The sequence below is a fragment of the Marmota marmota genome, unplaced genomic scaffold (genome assembly GCF_001458135.2).
Source record: "Marmota marmota marmota unplaced genomic scaffold, marMar, whole genome shotgun sequence".
Taxonomy (NCBI): domain Eukaryota; kingdom Metazoa; phylum Chordata; class Mammalia; order Rodentia; family Sciuridae; genus Marmota; species Marmota marmota.
The window spans coordinates 47558752-47579024 of record NW_026000037.1 but is presented as its reverse complement, the minus strand read 5'-3'; the positions used below and the strand labels follow the sequence as shown (position 1 = coordinate 47579024).

Below are 20273 nucleotides of genomic sequence, written 5' to 3'. Positions count from 1 at the left end.
TGCGATGGAAATCCTTCCTCCAGGTTCCGGAGCACCCCACTATTGCTGGAAATTCCTAACAAGATATCCTTTAGCCGTCCTGACTTGTCATACTCCCACACAGTGAAGCAGCACACGGGGGTAATGCACTCCCCTCGCCGCCATCTTCCCATCTCCTCTTTTTGTGTTTTTGATGGGAAAGAAGTACAGGACAAAGACAATTTCCATTTTATTATTATTTGTGGTTCTGGCGATTGAACCCAGGGACTTGGGCATGCTGGTAAGCACTGAACCACATTCTTGGTCCTAAAGCTGAGAGTTTTGACAACCTCCCCCACTTAGTTTCATATAGTATTCCATGGGGAAAAGATATTTTGTGGCTAAATATGATTGCAAAACAATGTGCAAACTTGGAAATTTGCTGTGTATATTATTATTTAAGACTTTTAGAAGGAAGCCCTTTCTTTGTTAATTTTTTTTTTTTTTTTTTAGTGTGGTACCCAGGATTGAATCCAGACCTCATACACATACCACTGAACTGCATACATCTCCAACCCTTTTTACTTTCTTATTTCCAGAAGGGTTCCCACTAAATTGCCCAGACTGACATTGAACTTGCAATCCTCCACCTAAGCCTCACCAATAGATGGAATTACATGTGGTGCCACTGTGCCCACCTATAATCCTTTTTTTGAGAACACTTATTAACATCCCACCGAAACTGCTAGTCCCTACAGGAAATGCTAACTTGAGACAGTGGTTCCAGAGCCTGGCCAATCACCACTCTGGTTCCATATCACAGCTGCCAACTCAGACTTAATGAGGCTAATATTTAAGAAACTTGTGGCTAACTGTATTTTTTTTCTAGAGATTGAACCCAGGGGTGCTTAATGACTGAGCCACATCCCCAGCCTTTTTGGTTTTTTTATTTTGAGACAGGGTCTTTATAAGCTGCTTAGGGCCTTGCTAAATTGCGGAGGCTAGCTTTGAATTTGTGATCCTCCTGCCCAGCCTCCCAGCTGCTGGGATCACAGGCATGCGCCACTGTGCCCCGCTGGGTAAACTGGATTATTAAACCAGGTATGGGGTCACAGATACAAGGGAGGGGTGGTAAATTATGCCATGGTTTGTTGCTTTAGTTCCTTACAAAACATATTCGCATATTCTGCCTTTGATTTTGGCAAGGTTTGCTAAATAAAACAATCACATGCAAAAGACCTCCTAGCTTAAGATTAAATATCATTATGTCATTTCTATTTACATAAATTCTCACACTTATAATTTCTAGTAGAATTTCATGCCAAGCATCTATCAAATCATTGATCTTCAGCATCTAATCACAAAAACTATATAATATATGTTTTATTTATTTTTTGCCCAGACTATCAAAGGGAATTCAGTCAAATCATGTGCATGGTGTTTATTTTCAAATTATACAATGTGAGGGAATTTATGGAGAGAAAATAAGTATCAACTTGTCTTCTATGAGCAAGTATATAGCAAGAAAAATGAACAACTCTGAATTCAGTGAAGAAAGAAAACAAAAATTCTCAGCCTGGGGAGAGAGGTGTGGGTTTCCAGCCTATTTTGGTGATTAATAGACTTGACTTAACCTTAGGGCAGTCATTCTCACCTTCTCACTACCTTGACTGCATCGTGTCACCTGGACACTGACTGGACAGGCACAGCTCAGACTCTCTAAGTTGCATTGGACTTTAATTTGTATCATTCAGGCAGAGTAGTTCACGTATTTGAGAAGCAATGCTTCAGAGTAGGCTTGCTTCTCTGCACTAAGGAAAATAAAGCATCTGCCATGACTTCTGAATCTTTTAAATCTTTAATTCTTCAAAATTATTCTCAGAAAATTATCTTAGTGAGATGGTTCATTGTACAATTAGGCTTTATTGCTTGATTTATTGAGTACTCTGAGATTTGACATATTTGTACTCTGCCTAATAGGAGGGAAGATTATTCTCTGAGGAGCTTCTTGCCAAATCTAAACCAGTGGTGACTGCTGAAGTTAATCTACCATGGCCCAGGCTGATTTGCTGCAGAATTATTTATGTTGTAATCTGAAAAAAAAAAAAAAACCCTACTGTGTACCTTTTATCAAGTGGAAATGATGTGATTTACTTTCAAGAGAATACATGAAAATTTAACAAAAGAGCAACAAAATCAAACCACAGAATAGAAGTATAAATAGTAATGTTGTATATGGAGCAAAGTAGTAAAAAGTCCTCTAGGAAAAATATTTTCCAAAATTTCTTCCCAACCTGCTTTCATGTATTATCCTGAGGCATCACCATTTCTGATAAGAACCCCATGTCCTCAATATGCATTAACTTTTCTCCATCTGCACATCATCAGTGAACAAGCCACACAAACCAAGAGAAATAGGACATGACTCTAAATCTTATCCCAGCTCATTTTGTAGCACAGGGTTTGCCATTAAAAATATTCAATCAGTTTGTGTTGATTGGTTCAATCCTGCCAGTAGCATCAGCTGTTTCCTGCACATATAAATATTTTAAAAGACTTTTTGAACCTTTTACATAATGTACATTTGATCAGAAAGGCAAAGTTTTTGTTTCTTCTCTTCTTAGGACAGAAGAAAGGCAGTTCTGGATTGGATTTAATAAAAGAAACCCACTAAGTGCTGGTTCGTGGGAGTGGTCTGATGGAACTCCAGTAAGTCTTCCCAAACTGGACAAAAGGAGATGAATTCAAAACAGTGGCCCTGGAACCACTTGGTAAACTTGGTCGGTTTTCTAAATGATTCCTAGAAATAATGACCCTTGTCTCCTATGACACACGGCACTGGACTATGGTACCAAAAGAATTATTTTTTTAAGGTCCTGGAAAACCTTCACTAACCAGATTGTTCTAAGGTTGCCTATAGTGTCTCATTCTGAAATCAAAATCCCCCCCCCCCAAAGTCCTCTGAAACCATTTCCTATGTGAAGAGTCATTTGGTAGAAAACCAACAATTCTGTAAAATAATGCCAGGTTTCTTTTACCCTACCCCTCCTAGCCTGCACAGGGCCTGTGTCAGTATGGGACCCTTGTTCATGTCACAATGAAAAGGAGACTATTTTGGAGAACTGTTTTTAGTTTATCTCACAGTTATGGTTTTGATATGAGGTGTCCCCCAAATGCTCCTGTGTTAATGCAGGAATATTCAGAGGTGATATGATTAAATTATGAGAGCTGGAACCTAACCAGACCATCCTTCTTTGAGTGAACTGATTGGGTAATTGAGGTAGGCAGGGTAAGGCTAGAGGAGGTGAGTCACTAGGGGTCTACTCTGGAAAGGGTGTGTCTTTTCTGTGGCCCTTTCCCCTCCTCCCCTTTCTTGGCTTCCTGGTTGCTATATCCTGACTGAGCAGCTATCCTCTACCATGCTCTTCTGCCTCACCTTGGGCTCAGAGCACTGGATTCAGCCCACTGTGGTCTAAATCTCTGAAACCAAGAGCCAAAATAAATTTTCCCTTCTCTGAGTTGTTCTTGTTGGATTCTTTGGTCACAGCAACAAAAAGCTGACTGACACACTACTCTAAAAGGACAGAAATGTCAGCCTTAGAAATATCACCTCTATCTCAGGTAGAACAAATTGTTCCAGAAGTGGGTGGGGGGAAGTATAGCTGTTCATTCAGCCTCATTATTTGCAAACCTATGTGAAGGAGAGAGAAAGAACTCACCACTGAGTTCTCTTTTCAGGTACAATGAGGAATTCTCACATTTTCCCTAAGGCAATGGAAATACTGAAGCATATAATATCCAAGACCAAAATGGATCCATCTTAGGGCATGTGCAAAATCAAGTTATTCAGTTTCAACTGAGAAACAGGGAGACTAGTAAGAGCCTGCAGTGAATTTTTAATGCTTCTGCTGTTTGTTGAGCCTTCACAGTGTTCCATGAACTGAGCTGAATGCACTCCTGCATGATCTCATTTCATCCCCACAATGGCTCACAGCAGTGGGCAATAAATGATGAGTGGGTGGCCCAGAATAATGCAGAAGAGAGTCAGGATTTGCATATAGGTGGTCTGACTCCAGAGCCACAATATTATGATATTTCCTAGTTGGCAAAATATCAGCTGCCAAGCTTTGAAATAGTAAAGACCAATAGAGAAAAGTCCACTACATAGATGAAACTCAAATTTGTAGCCAGGAAGGGATTTATTTAAAAAAAAAAATCTGTGCTTCTAATGGTAACAAAAATAATGATAAAGGCTTGCTAGTTAAAAAACAAAAATAATATTTCTGCTCCAACATTGCTTCTTTGGAAAAGATATCAGGAGCAAGAGTGGGAAGACAGCTTAGAGATCACTCAGCTGCATCTATTTTGTTAATGAAGAAACTGAGGCCAAGAAACAATGGAGCATTAAAGTCAATACAGCACTTAAAAAAACAAACATGCACCGGGTGTGGTGGTGCACACCTGTAATCCTAGCAGCTCTGGAGGCTGAGGCAGGAGAATTGCAAGTTCAAAGCCAGCCCCAGCAAAAGCTAAGCATTTCAGTGAGATCCTGTCTCTAAATGAAATACCAATGGGGCTGGGGATATGTGTGGTTCAGTGGTCAAGTGAAGTTCAATCCCTGGTACCCCAAAAAATAAAAATAAAAACAAACAAACATGCTACATAGAGGTTGAGAATACTTCATTTTGTTTTACTAAAACACATTCATTAGTAATAAGAGGAGAAAAGACTATGGTTCAGAAAACAATGACAAAAAGGCCATGAAACTATAGATTGAGGTCCTATGACCACCTGCTGGCAGAATGAATTCACAACATTATCTGAACCTGTGGATAAATATATTTATGTCAGATAAATTGTTGCATGACTGTATATATTTGAGGAGGACTATAAATGGTTTCACACATCCTTCTTTTTCCAATTTTTTATCACAATTTTACTTGTGATCCATCCACTCTTCTGTCAGATAAGCATTAAATAGTTGAGAAGGCTAAATCTTTATGAATTATGGAGCTATATGACCTATGTGGTCACTCATGGAAATTTTTGGTAGTTTCCTGACTGAAAAGCTAGCTGTGGATTAGAATTTAGTTATGAGAAACTAAAAGCTTAGCATATACACAAAGGAACCAACATCAAAGGTGATGCCCAGATCTGGCTCATTCTTGTGCCTCTAAGAAGTTTACCCAGGATCCCAGGGTGAGACTAATCCTGCCAGTTAGAAAATAGTGCTAGCTCTGAACAAAGCTTGCACCAGATTTCTTCCTTCTGGAGAAAGGAGTCGCATGCCCCCTTTTTAAGAAAAAGCATCTTTAAGAAAAAACATGCTAAACACTAATTAGCTTGTTCTTCACAAATGTGGAACAACCTTTAACTAGAACGACACGAAAACATTTCTGAAGCTTCCTCTAGAAATCTATAATGATTATGTGCACGGAATTCTTCTTTGATCTTCTGAAACTTCAATCATTAAGGAATAACAAACTTCATCTGCTGCAGGTTGTCTCTTCATTTTTAGACAGTATTTATTTTGAAGAAGATGCAAGAAATTGTGCTGTGTATAAAGCAAATAAAACATTGCTGCCCTCACACTGTGGTTCCCGCCGTGAATGGATATGCAAAATCCCAAGAGGTAAAAATATTAATAAGGTTTTTACTTTATGCTTGAACTAATAATGTGTATAACATTTCCCCTAGTGAAGAGATCTAGAGATTCAAAATCAAAGCACCCTGAACCACAATGCCAACAGCCCACATGATGGAGCAAGTTGCACTATTTTAGTAAAGCATGTATCACAGGGAACTGATGAAAGATAACCACCAGTGCTGTATGCCATTAGTCCACTGGGAATTAGGGCAAACAGCCAATATTACAGAATATTTATTATTGCAAGTACAGTTGGAAAGAAACGTCACTTTGAATTACAAGCAAATAGGATTACTTGGGGCTGGGATATAGCCCAGTTGGTAGAGTGCTTGCCTTGTATGCACAAGGCCCTGGGTTCAATCCCCAGAACCATAAAAAAAAATAGGATTACTTGGACCATGAGTAAGTAGAAGCCCGTAGCACAGCATGTAACATGCAGTAGATTCGTGCCCTTTCTTCTTTAATCAGAAATCTCTCTGGGAAAAAAAAGAAAAGAAAGAAAATTCTCTGGAGCCTCCTTTTTAAGATGCAACTTGAACTGACCATATTCCAGACAACACAGAGTACCTGTTTTTTACATGATTTTTTTTTAAGGTGAAGTGAATTATAGTATGTATAGACTGAAGTGAGTCAGAGACACCTGTGAAGAAAGGTCAGTCAAGGTGGTTTGCTTTCACTTTGCAGATGTGAGACCCAAGATTCCACCCTTGTACCAGTATGGTAAGAACTACCTTGGCATTTCTCAAATCTCTAATTATAAACTATCCAGGTGCTATTATATACCTTTATTATATTATCACCTTCCTCCAATTGAGCCTCTCTTTTCTCATGTAAATCTAGAGCTAATTTGTTCAAATTAATAAGTCAATAATTAATTGATTAATTAATAATTGAAATCATTAAATATGATTGAAGACTAATATCATAACTTAATTCCATTTTCATGACACATGATTTTAAAATATCATCCACCCCTGACCTTCAAATACTAGTATAAGTTTCTTATATGATGTAGAACAAAAAAAAAAGTAAATTATGTATTTATTTATATGTGTGCATGTCTGTGATTGTGTTTGTGTGTTTGCATATGCCCTGACCAGATTACAAATTTGAGGTCAATCATGTGTATTATAACCCTCAACAGATTTGGCACCATTTGCAGGTTTATTTTTCTTTCAGATGCGCCCTGGCTCTTTTATCAGGATGCAGAGTACCTTTTTCATACCTATGCCTCCGAGTGGTCCTCCTTTGAGTTTGTCTGTGGCTGGCTGCGCAGTGATCTTCTCACAATTCATTCTGCACATGAGCAAGAATTCATCCACAGCAAAATAAGAGCGGTACTTGAATATAATTCACCTTGAGAATTTCTCATTAGGACCTTCTTCTGTCCTTGTACAGGATTTTTCTTTTTTAATTTGACTTCAGACATTCATTTAAATTTCAGTAAAAGCCATGGATTTTTGAGAATTGTTTTTCTTCCAGTTATAGAGATTAAGAGAAAATACTAGAGAGATTTACTATGTTGCTTAATCATTTCACATCTCATCATTTTTATTAGCAACGTTAGTGAATAAGTAAAGTTTATTGTTTTGTAAGTGCACTGATTATTTAACACATATTTATTGAGAGCTCTCTAGGAACTAAGATTCCATCAGTGATTAAAACTGACCAAAATTCCTTCCTTTATGGAGTTTATAATCTAGTCTGGGATGAAAGATCATAATCAATACAAGTAAACAGAATTACATAATACATTAGAAAAGCATAAGTGGATAAATATAATGAAGGAAAATATAGCTCAAATGAAGGATGAGGAATGCCTGATTGGGTGGAGGGATGACAGTTCTGATGTTTCAAATCTTACATGAATATATGACTTTTAAATTTGTAAAGATTCAACATATAGAAAATTACAGTTTTCAGTTTCCACTTAAGATAAAAGACCAGCCTGAATCTTTTGAGGAACTAGGAACATACAAGACCTGACCTGATAAACAATAAAATAAACTTCCAAGGAATAGCATAGTCTTCAGTGCATGTCTACAGTTAAGAGTTTCTAAGTATAGAGCATGTTCCAGGCACTGTGAGATTTGACACAAAAAAATGACACAAAAATGTAGGAGACAGTCTCAGTTTTCAAAGAAGCTGGAGATACACACACACACACACACACACACATACTACACACACACTATATATATATATATATATATATATATATATATATATATATACACACACATATACTTCAAAACATCATGTTACACATGATAAATATATATACTTGATCTGCCAATTTTTTTCAGAATTATAAAATAAGATGCTAAAAATGAGAATGCAGTAAGTAAATTGGCAGCTCTAAGGAGGAAAAATCTCCCTCCTAACTTCCCCTGAGAAACCTTTGAAAGCAAAGCCAGTCATTTTTTTTAATTTAACCATATTTCATAATCTCCCCGACTCTTTTAATAATCTTTTCATGTCTTTGTAAATTGACGGTTAAAATGAAGCATGAACTTGTAGGAAAATATCTTTTCCCACAGTTCATGGAGATTTTCCATTTCTTTATCCTTTGCGTTACACATACAGCCAGCAAGATACAGGCAAGTTGGGACTTCTGCCTCCTTATGATGGAAAAGCCAAGAAACAGAGATTAGGTGACAATCACTCCGTCCCACATAGACTCAGTAGCAGAACAACCCCTACTGCCAGCACCCTCCCACTATTGGATCATATGCTATTTTGCCACCTCTTTACTGCTACAAATGGAACACTCCAACCAAAACTGTCATGTTCAATATCAACACATCACATACCACAATGTCAGAAAATTCATTTTTTTCTTTAGCCAGATACCAGACTCTGGCTGTAGGTGGCGATAACAGGAAATCAGGTGAATGGCTGAAAACCAGTCTACCACATGCAAAGTACACGTTCCAAAAGGAGCTGTGATTTTGCAATACTTACTGAACAGAGCCAGGCACTGGGCTAAGTTCTAACATCTAATTCCACTTAATCTTTCCAAAAGCCCTCTGTGGAAAGTCTATTATTAGTATATTTTACAGATGAGGAAGCTAAGACTCGGAATAAGCTAAGCAACTTGGACACATAGCAACTAAACCATGGCATTTGGAAAGGAACCCAGATCTTTTAAAAACCCTACACTATGCTGCCCGTGACAGCAGACAGCAGGGTCAGGGTGAATAAAAGCACAATATCTACACTATATTAAAATGCTCATTATAAAATCTCTTCCCAAAGGTGACTGTCAGCTATGTCTCAGATGTGAACAGTGAAGGGCTTCTTTCCAACAGAGCTGACCTCTTCTGGGTATTTCTGTAGGTTGTCCCTCTTCGTCTTGCCTCTTAATTCATCTCCTAATTTGGGGAAGGTAGGAAGACAGTGGAGATAGCAAAGTTAATACCTCCCATAGAAGAGAATATAAGGCTCCATGGGTTTAGCAGTTTGAGAAGTGACAGCCAATGCCAAAATGTAGTTGAAGACTCTGATCTAACCTTGCAGTGCCTTATTCAGCAAAACTGTAACCCTACCTATGCCTGTGGGAATATAGAGTGCCCTGTCAGTGTTATAAGTGACCTGCCCTTAGGGGTATAGCCTTCTGTGCCACAAAAGAAAATTATTGGAAGATACACAGTGTGGAGACTAAGAAAGGAGAACGAGGACTGTCTCTGTCTGTTTGAGCTATTATAACAAAATACCATAGACTGAAGGAGGGAGACTCACAGACAGCAAAATTTTATTTCTCACATTCCTGGAGACTGGGAATCTAAGATCCAGGCACTGGCAAATTCAGTGTCTTAGGAGGACCTGCTTCCTGTCCAAAGACAGCTGTCTTCTCACTGTGTCCTTACATGACAGAAGGGATGAGTTCACTCTCTGAGGTCCCTTTGAAAAGGGCACTAATCCCATTCATAAATACTTCACCCTTGTTACCCATTCACCTTCCCAAAGGCCCTTGGGGATTAGGCTTAAAACCTGTAAATCTGGGGGAACACAAACATTCAGCCTATAGCAGAGGCCAAGGGGAAAGAGTATCAAATTAGAAAAATTAAAGTTGTAAATTTCCAAGCAATTATTATATCTGCTATGTTGGCCACTTTGTCTTGGTGGGGGTGATGGTGGTATTAATGGTATCTGTTAATGTATAAGTAAGAAATCCCATAACTAAGAATGTCCTACTGCAATGGGTCAATCTAGGAGAAATTATTTTATTCAAGAATAGGAGCCAAACTCATAGAGTTCATGCCACTTGCTTCTGTGGCACATCCATCTTATAAATGTAGGAAAAACTGGAGTAACTAACTAAATGCTTTTTAAATTGTGAATGTGTTTTATATAGCTTCCCTCCCTATGAATAGTTATTATTAGAACTGCAAAAAAAAAAAAAGGTTTAGTTGGAGTATAAAAGAATTATGTACCAGAAACCTGGATACAGTTTTTAAAATCTGAAGAAAAAAAATTTTTTTAACAAAATCTTTCCATCTTGTGGAAGAAATCAGCCAGTGCTTTCTCTCTGAAATTTTGAATAATAGAAGGCCACAGACACCATCAGAGTGAATTTTGAGTATTTCTTTGTTGAGTATTCTTGATAATTAGATAATGCCTTAGGTAAAAAGCACTTAAGAGTTATTAGATATGAACACCTATCATCAGTTCACTTAGCTATATTATATTTTATATGATTAACACAAAATTTGCATTTTTATATTATATTACACAATATTTGCATTTCAAAATGAAAACAACCTATTACCATTATTTTTTATTTTTTTAGTTGTTGATAGATCTTTATTTATTTATTTTTATTTATTTATATGTGGTGCTGAGAATTGAACCCAGTGCCTCACACATGCCAGCCAAGTACGCTACTGCTGAGCCCCAGCCCCAGCCCCTATTATCATTATTTTTAAATTTTATTTCTAAATACTTACAAATATATATCAAATCCATTAGTCCTCCTCCAAAATCTAATTTTAAGCCCTTAAGGTAACTTGGTTTTTGCCATTTTCTATGGAAACATTTTAAAAGGTGACAGGCTGTTCCTCTTTATATAGTTTAGTAAATTAAATATATTGACTGTTGTATTTTATATCTTTTTGGTAAGCTCTTCCCATGTGATGTTACCTAGGTAAAACAAAACACAATTGATCTTATAAAATTCATGATCATATCACATTTATTAATAATGTTTCTATTGTCGTGATCTTATACCTAAGCTAAAATGCAAAAAATCCATTTTTCACAGGGATTTTTCTGTCTGGGTATCTTCTAACTTGTGAAGCTTTGTGCCTTATCACAACAGGTCATGATGGGCTGTGTGGGAGATGACTGTACCATAATTGAGGCGGTAATCAATATGCCTCTTAAGATGCAATAGTTACCATTTCCCTTTAGAGATCCTTAATTGGGGGAGTGAACAATCAGGCCATGATTTGCGCTATCGTGGCACAGGAGTCCTCTTTAAATGGAATGAAATTGTTGTGGTTCTCCCACTAAGTTCCCAGCCAGTCTCAATGGACCCATTCCCAAGTCTGACAATGAGAATCTAAATTCAGCATGTAGGAACATGTCCACGAAACGACACCTCAGGGATCCAAAATTACAATTGTTCCACCTTGCATTATTCTCAAATTGCTGATATGGCAGACAGCCACACTGTTTAAGGAGTAAAAATACCTGTTAACAAACTGGAATATTAGCAAGCTATTAGGTTTTGTTGTATGATGACCTGAAATTCATGCGGAAAAATAATAGATCTTAAAATTTATTTCCATCTTTACAAAAGAAACGAGTGCAGACTTAAATATATATGTCTTCAAATTAACAGATTTTTAGCATAGAAAATTAAGTTCCAATTCAACACAAACATACAATACATACATCATAAAAATACTGACTCAGAGATCCCAGAGAAACTCCCTCTTTCTTTCTTATGGATAAAGAAGAAATTATAATTCCCTAGGTCATGAGTCCAGTATTATATCAGCTGTAATGTGTGTTTATGTGTGCATACACACATGCATGTAGATTATATTTCAATTTTATACTTTTTGTGCTTAAGACTGAAGGATCACAACTGGTATAAAATTAATAAAACATATAAAGATAATTTTCTAGTTGTCAGACACTGGAATTCTGTAGTATTCTTTTGTCCTGTATTCTATCTCTCTATTTGAATGCTAATACTGTTTAAAGCTTAACAATCAGACTAACACCTAAAATTCAAAATCTTTATTCTATTGATGTCTTTGTATCTTGAATTGTTTTTCAAATAAATGTGACATCTGCAATGAACTTTTATAATTCACTGAGAGGAAAACAACACTAATTTTTTTAGTCAGAAAAAGAATTCATCTTCTATTTTACTTTTTATAAACTCTTTAAATCCCTTTTACAGAGTTAGAAAATTTAGTTTTCATGTTGTATGGAACTAAAGTGATTTCAATATTTGATTCCAATTTTCCTTCATAATGAGGGGAGAATATTTTAGAATAATGAAGTTTCAGACTTTCTCGAGATCCTAGGCCTTAGTTCCTCTTTCTTAGATAATTGGGTGAAGTATTCAAGATTAGAAAGCTATTAGCCGCGACTCCATTAATCTTAATGGTGAAAAGGGAAAACAAGGAGAATAAATGCTGACAGTTTCTTTATTTTTTTGTTTTGTTTTGTTTTCAATAGCTATCAAAGTATGGTGCAAATTGGTGGATTGGACTTCAAGAAGAAAGAGCCAACGATGAATTTCAGTATGAACCTAGATTAATTTGCACTTACTTTTGTTTGACAAGTTTTATGCACAAAATGATTAGACTAGATCTTAGCGATCAATTTGTTAAACAACCTTCAAACATTATCTTTAACTTATAAATTTTCATTTCCCTAGACAACGACATATTTTTTGAAGTCTACACCCATGAAACCATTACCCCATTCTATGCCATAAACATATTCACACCTTAAAAAGTTTTGTCCTGCCCTATTTCTTTGCTTATTTTTGTGATAAGAACAGTTAAAATAAAATCTACCCTCTTAGAAAATATTTATGTGATACAATATTGTTAACTATAAGTGCTTTGCTGTACAATAGTATTTTTCTGAGTTTAACAAAATATTATACCTTTAATCCATGCCCCAGAACTCCAGAATGGTGTTAAGAGTTAATACTGTTTAAAGCTTAATGATACTTAAAGATGTAAAATGAAAGGCCCTTAAAGTTTTTAATTTTCCTACAGTTGGAGAGATGGATCACCAATAACATACCAGAATTGGGACAAAGAAAGAGAAAGATCTGTGAATAATCAGAGCCAGAGATGTGGCTTCATTTCTTCCATAACAGGTTATTGTATTTATTCTTGATTCAGTTTATAATACAGACTTCTCTGGAGGCTTGAAATCTCCTTTTTTATTATATCAGTTCAGTGAGGAATTTGGTGACTTTTCAGTTGACTGTATTTAATGTCATAATCTTAAGGCTTAATGACATTCTTTCCATTTAATCTATGTATTTGTGTCCTTGAAAATAATGTACATCTAGATAAGTTCCTCCTCATGAGCCAAAACAGCACCAAAAATGGGTCCATTGAGACTGCTAAAAAAAAAAAATGTGCTTGACAAATCTGTTTTCTCTATGAAATTTCAATGTAGAACCATGTTTTATCTATTTCTTGTATCCAATCTAAAGATGTTCAGAACTTGAACCTCTATGAAATTTACTTCTATTTTCCCTAGCAAACATTTTGATTCAATTCGGCATTCTTTTGCTTTTTTTTTTTTTTCTTTTCTTTAAATACCTGGCATTGACTAAGCATGCTTTGTGAGAGCAAGGGTTTACAAATTGGATTTAAAAGCACACTGATGCTGAAGTCTGGTTTATTTTCATCAGCACAGAGCTTTTGGGGTTGCTTGTCCACTGTCTCCTCCCACACTTTCTAATTAAAGATCACAATATCCTGGAATCTAACAGATTCATAACTAACCTGGGACCCATGTCAGGAGAGGGAAAGCAAACCTGAGTGGGAGGGCCTCTGCAGAGAGTTAGGAAAAGAAAACAACTTGTGGTTAATCAGCTTGCTTTTGCCAGCAGGTGTCACAATAGCCTACAGAAAAGGGCTATTTTTTTGAGTCTGGGAAACAAGCAGCTCATCTGCATTGAAAATAGCATTCCAGCCCCTACTTTAAAGCCAGCATCTTTTTGGCTCATATTTCTGATACTAGACTCCTGAACTTGCCCTTACAATTTGCATGCATTCTGCCCTGTTCTGGAATTTATTACTTGAATGCTAATGAAATGCACTCTATAACACTTATTCTGAAAACAACTCTCCTACATTTAAAATCAGTTTTCAGGAAGCTAAGGACTTGAGGTTGTATCTTGCAGTGGACATGTTTATATGAGTCTGGTTTTGTGAAGGGTCAATACTAGAGAACTACTAATTTCTTAGAAGTTCCTAAATTAATTTTTCTAAATTATTATACAGGTTGAGCACCCTTACATGTAATGCTTGGGACCAGAAGTATTTAAGATTTCAGGGTTTTATGGATTTGGGTTATTTGAATAGGTTATGCCAGGTGAACATCCCTAAATCAAAAATCTGAAATCTGAAATCCTTCAAAATCTGAAACTTATTGAGCATTATTTTGGATTTCAGATTTTTGGATTGAGGATGTTCAACCTGAATTTTCTAAAAATAATAATAATAAAGTGGAAATGATCATCTGTTGTTTTGGAATCTTTTTTTTCTGTTCATTGAAGCTGTATATCTGAAAACAAAAATATTACTCTATTAGTATTATTCTACCCAGGTCAAATATTCTTAGAACTTTAATCAGTTCTGGGATTTTAAGTTGAGTTACTTTCGTTTATTTATTTATTTATTTTGCATGCAAAAATTTTTACATTCTTAAGAATTACTGATTTAGCACCTTTCCCAGTTAGCTGGTGTCATTATAGTCAGTAATTAAATTTAATTCCATTTCTAGATTTAAAATATTTTGGAAAACCATAGTAGTTGCATAGCATGGAGGATACCTACAAAGAGTCACCACTGTTTCTGAGCCATTTCTAACCCACTCTCTCCTCCAGGACTCTGGGGCAGTGCAGACTGTTCAGTCTCTATGCCTAGCATTTGTAAGCGAACCAAGTTTTGGATCATTGAGAAGAAGAAAGAGACACCAAAAGAACATGGAACGTGTCCCAAAGGATGGCTATATTTTAACTCTAAGGTAAAATTGTTTTCAATGAGCTGCCTCTGTTGTAGCTTTTCACTTCGGAAAGTATTCAAAAAGTTGGGGTGACTTTAAAAAGCCATGAGTTATCCATCAGATCTGGACTGCTTTTGTCCAACTTTCAAGAGATTGGAGAAGTTTTCTCAACCGCGCTACCAGCACACTGGTTTCATACAAGAGGTTCGTAGCATAGAAGTTAACTAGTAAGATCAAAATAAACACACAAGACTCAATTACCTTTTTCTTTGACCAGGTCTGAGACGGCCCTCCCTCTGGCTCCCACCTCGAACCACCCGGTGGGGCAGCAAGGCATACTCAGGACTAGCAGGAGAGAGAGAGGGCACGCCAGGGAGTGGCCTTTTATTGGGGAACAAGAAATTCAGGGGAAAATTCCATCCAATGAAGGTCGAGGGGGACAGCATTCCAAGGTCAGGGTCAGTGATTGGTCTCAGGGTCAATGGTCAGTCACACCCCCACACGGACAGGCTCTCACACCTGGAGAGGGTGGGGATTAGCTCTGACACAGTTTGGCCAGAACGCCTCACACCCAATCAGGGAGGTGCCCAATCACGTGTGAGAATGGCTTCCCACAGTTTTCCACTTAGGAACAGATCTTTTGCAACTAAAAAGGCTTTGATAAAAACAATCTTGACACCACTCCTCATTGCATGCTCAGTTTGGTTCTTATTTTTGACAGCCCTTCACTGTATTGAATGTTTCATCACCTGCGATGCACGTATGTGTATGTGTGGTGTGTGTATTGTGTGTGCAAGTGTGTATGTGTATATATGCAGTGTGTATGTGTGCACACGTATGTGTGCACATGTGCCTGCTTGTCTATGTGTCTAGGCTCTGCTCCAAATGAGCTGTGAACTCCAGAGGACCCAGACTCTGTCTTCTCCTTTTGTGTCTTCCCTGCCTGGAATCAGCAAAGAGCTCTATATACCTGCGAATTGATGAACTAATAACTTAGTTTGGTCAATGTCATCTTGAGCCTCATAAAGCTGATACTTCCATGCAGAATTGAATTTAAGAAAAAAAAATCGCCAGTGGGGATATTGTAAACCAGATTTATTATTTCTGATACTGCCTTCAATTAAGGCCTAGACTTTCCTTCCACTCCTTATGTTTTGTAATAAAATAACTTTATAGGCCTTAGGTGGAAGTAATTAAAATGCATCCCAAATTATAATTGTTTAACTCCTAGAGAATTAAAAAACCCAAACTGTGTCATAATTTCATATGCTAATATGAAATTGGTCTTTAATTGTGGACAGCCAATTTTCAATCTGAGTGTTCCAGATTGGCAGGGCATTTTCTCCTTCTTTGTGATTTTCCTCTCATTGTTAATTCATGAAATGAAGTCACTTGGATTTTCTACACAATTATTGAGCACCCTCTATATATTTGACACTGACTTAATTTTAATTTTTTTTTACTCTGTGGTAAAATACATATAACGCCGAATTTACCATTTTAAACACTTTTAAGTAAACAGTTCACTGGTGTTAAGTACGTTCACATTGTTGTGCAAGGAATCTTCGAATTCTTTTGATCCTGCAGAACTGAAACTCTACACCCATTAAACAATAACTTCCTATTCTTTTCCCCCATACCACCCTGTCCCCAGACAACCACCATTCTGCTCTATAATCTATAGATTTGACCATTTTAGATACCTCACATAAGTGGAAGCATACAATATTTTTTTTAACTTGCATATTTCACTTAGCATAATGTCTTCAAGTTTTGTTCATGCCGTAACATGTGACACAATTTCCTTACTTTTTAAGTCTGAATAATATTCCATTGTATGTATATACCACATTTGTTTATCCATTCATCATCCATTGGTAGACATCTAGGTTGCTTCCAACTGACTTTGTTGGATGATTTCATATGCATTCCTCCTATTGAACTTTTAAAAGATACAGAATTACTATTAACAATTCGCATATTGAATAATTGTATTACCTTTCTGAACATTCACAGTAAACAGGTATTAGACTGAAAATCAACCTCACATTTTCTGTCCTGAATCTGGTAGTCCTACTCTTTCCTACACTGTCTACTTCATATTAGAACTTAAGGACTGCATTGCAAATGATGATGGAACACTCTGCCTTTCTGTTAGAATGGCCAAAACCTAGTACATGGACACCACCAAACGCTGATGAGGAGGTGAAGCAACCAGAACTCTCATTCATTCCTGTTGGAAATGCAAAAGGGTACAGCCCCGGTGGAAAATAGTAGGAATGTTCTTACAAAGCTAATTATACTTTTATAATTCCATACATTCCATACATTCCATAATCACACTCCTTGACAATTATCTAAGGGAGTTGAAAACAACATCTGTGTGAAGTCTTGCATGTAGATAAAGCAGTTTTATTCATAATTACTAAATTTAGCAACCAAGATGTCCTGCAGTAACTGAAAGGACAAATAAGAACTCTGATATATCCAGACAATGCAGTATCATTCAGTGCTGAAAAGAAACAAGCTACGGAGCTGTGAAAAGACATGAAAAAACCTTAAATGCATATTACTAAGTAAAAGAAGCCAATCTGAAAGTACTCCAATGCTGTATTATTCCCACTACATGACATTCTAGAAAAAGTAAACTATATAAAGACAACTTAAAAATCAAGGGTTGAGGGCTGGGGAAATAACTCAGTTGGTAGAGTGCTTGCCTTGCATGCACAAGATCCTGGGTTCTAATTCCCAGCACCACACATTAAAAAAAAATTTAAGGGTTGAGGGGAGAGAAAAAATGAACAGGCTTAGCACAGAGGTTGTTTTAGGCACTGGAATAGTCTATATGACATTCCATGGGGGAATACACCTTGTTATACATTGGTCCAAACTTATACAATGTACAACACCAGGAATGACCCCCAAGTGAAAACTGTGAACTTTGGGTGACAATTACAGGTCAATGTAGGTTCATCAATTGTAATAAATGTTCCACGCTAGTGGGGGACCATGATCATGGGGGAGGCTCTGCATGTGCAGAATTGAGGTTATTATGGGGAATCTCTGTGCCTTTCCTATTAATTTTGCTCTAAAACTAAAACTGTTTTTAAAAAATAAAGCCTTCAATTATAATAATAATAAAAATAATTGCCACATCAGCTTAGCCCCATGATAAAGTAGGATTGGTGCACTATGAAATATTTTCTAGATTATATATTACTATAGCATTGAGGTATACTATTTTTTAGTAACTAGTACTTTCTGTTATTTCCCATTTTCTCAAACTTTAGGATCTTTCTACCAGTTGTAAATTTTACATTCCATTATGAAAATTGTATCACTTATATTCAATAAGACACTGAGTGTTACTAAGCCTTTTACTAAAATGTTTGGCAATTGGTTTTTAAAGCATTTGTATTGTGTGTGCCACCACACCCAGCCTCTCTACTCTATTTCCTATCTCTCTCAATTTGCTTCTTCTAGATATTTCATTTAAGTGAAATCACCATGTGTTGTCTGGCTTATTTCATGTAGCATGGTGTTCTCAAGCTTCTTCTAATGTTTTAGCATATATCAAATCTGCCTTCTTTTTGATAGCTGAATAATACCCCATTGCATATTCTATGAATTGCCATATTTTTGTATGTCCATTTCTTTTGTGGATGGGCCCTTTGGTTATTTCCACCTTTTAACTACTGTGGCTAATGCTGCAATGAACATTGATATGTACATTTCTAAGTTCCTATTTTCACTTCTTGTGGAGATATACCTAGGAGTATAATTGCTGGTTCATATGGTAATCCTTTGTTTAGTTTTTTTAAGGAATAAATGGTTTGCCATAACAACTAAACCATTTTACAATTCTGCTAACAGGGTATGAGGATCTATATTTTTTCCCCATTCTTGTCAACACTTATTATTATCATTTTTGAGTGTAGGCATTCTAGTCCACCTGAGGTGTTATCTCACTGTGGCTCTGATTTGCATTTCCCTATTGGCTAATGATGTTTAGAGTCTTTTCAAGTACTTATTGGCCATTTGTTTATCTTCTTTTTGAAAAAAATGTCTCAAGTTTTTTGTCCATTTTTTAATTGGGTTACTTGTCTTTTTATTGTTGAGTTATAAGAATTCTGAATATATTCTATATACTAAATTCCTATCAGATATTTCCCTCATCCATTAGATTGTCTTTTAACTGTATAATTTCCTTTGATGCACAAAAGTTTGTAATTTTAATGAAACTCAATTATCTATTTTTTCTTTCGTTGCTTGTGCTTTGGTATCATACCTAAGAATCCCCTGCCAAATCCAATGTCATGAAGATTTACCTCTATGTTTTCTTCTAAGTGCTTTTTGGGTTTAGCTCGTATATTTGGATTGTTCATTCATTTCTTGTTCATTCCTGTATGTGACTATTAGTTTTTCACAACTGAGTGATAATGACTATACAAGTATATCCTAGATATACTCACTTTCTGGGTAGAAAATGGTCACCGGTTACAGAAGGTGTTTGGGGTTTTACAGGTTACACTGAGAGGTGACTTGTCAGTTGGGGCATTCAGGAAAGAGATTGTAAAAATTTGAGATTTTTTTTAATATTTATTTTTTAGTTATAGGTGGACACAACATCTTTATTTTATTTTTATGTGGTGTTGAGGATCAAACCCAGTGCCCCACACATTCTAGGTGAGCACTTCACCTCCAAGCCACAACCCCAGCCCTTGAGACTTGTTTTACTGCGCAAGGATGGGAGGTTTACAGCTCAGTGCCCAGTGCTTATCTTGTCCTCTGGGAGGTCATCGTATTGTGACTGGGACAGGATTAATGTGTAGCTTTGCTGTCATTGGAAAAGAATTTACTGGGAAAGGATCAACACTTATCCTCTTTCTAGGTACTGCCATTTTAGGATTGATGTATGTCTCCTTCCCGGGGATTGTCTTGTCACTAGGAAAGGATTTACTGAGGAAGAATCAATGTTTTGCCTCCTTCCTCCCTCCCTCCTCCTGGGGCACATTGTCTTGGGGGTTACCATTTTCCATGTCCCCACTTTACACTTTATCCATTCTTTCACTTAACTATGTTGCATAGTGAGAATTCAAAAACAGGACACAATGTTTTCTCTTTTGGAGCTTACAGACAAGAGGGAGAATAAATTTTAATAAGCCAGCCAGGAAAATAACTATATCATTTAAAACCATGATGTATGTGATAAAGTCATGCAGTTCTTTAAAAGTATGTCATAGGAGGACCTGACCAAGGTGGTCATAAGATAAAGATCATTAAAAGTAGCATGTGTTAAAGGTCCTGTGGTGAGGGGAAATATAACAGTTAAGAAACTAAAGAACTAAGCTAATAGAAGATGAAACAAAAGAAGTAGGCAAGTGATATCATTGTAGAGTTTCTGGTTTTATCCTAAAAGGAATGGGAAAATCCCGAAAGGTTTTTAACTAAA

At 36.6% G+C, this 20273-nt stretch overlaps 1 protein-coding gene across 1 annotated transcript in view; it reads left to right on the top strand.

The window, feature by feature from the left end:
• Positions 1 to 20273, top strand: part of Pla2r1 (phospholipase A2 receptor 1) — a 120645-nt gene that overhangs the window by 77126 nt on the left and 23246 nt on the right. The window contains 7 exon segments of the mRNA XM_015479221.2: positions 2583 to 2667; positions 5458 to 5590; positions 6290 to 6325; positions 6785 to 6942; positions 12302 to 12366; positions 12853 to 12956; positions 14703 to 14842. Of these exon segments, the coding sequence (XP_015334707.1) occupies positions 2583 to 2667; positions 5458 to 5590; positions 6290 to 6325; positions 6785 to 6942; positions 12302 to 12366; positions 12853 to 12956; positions 14703 to 14842 (721 nt within the window).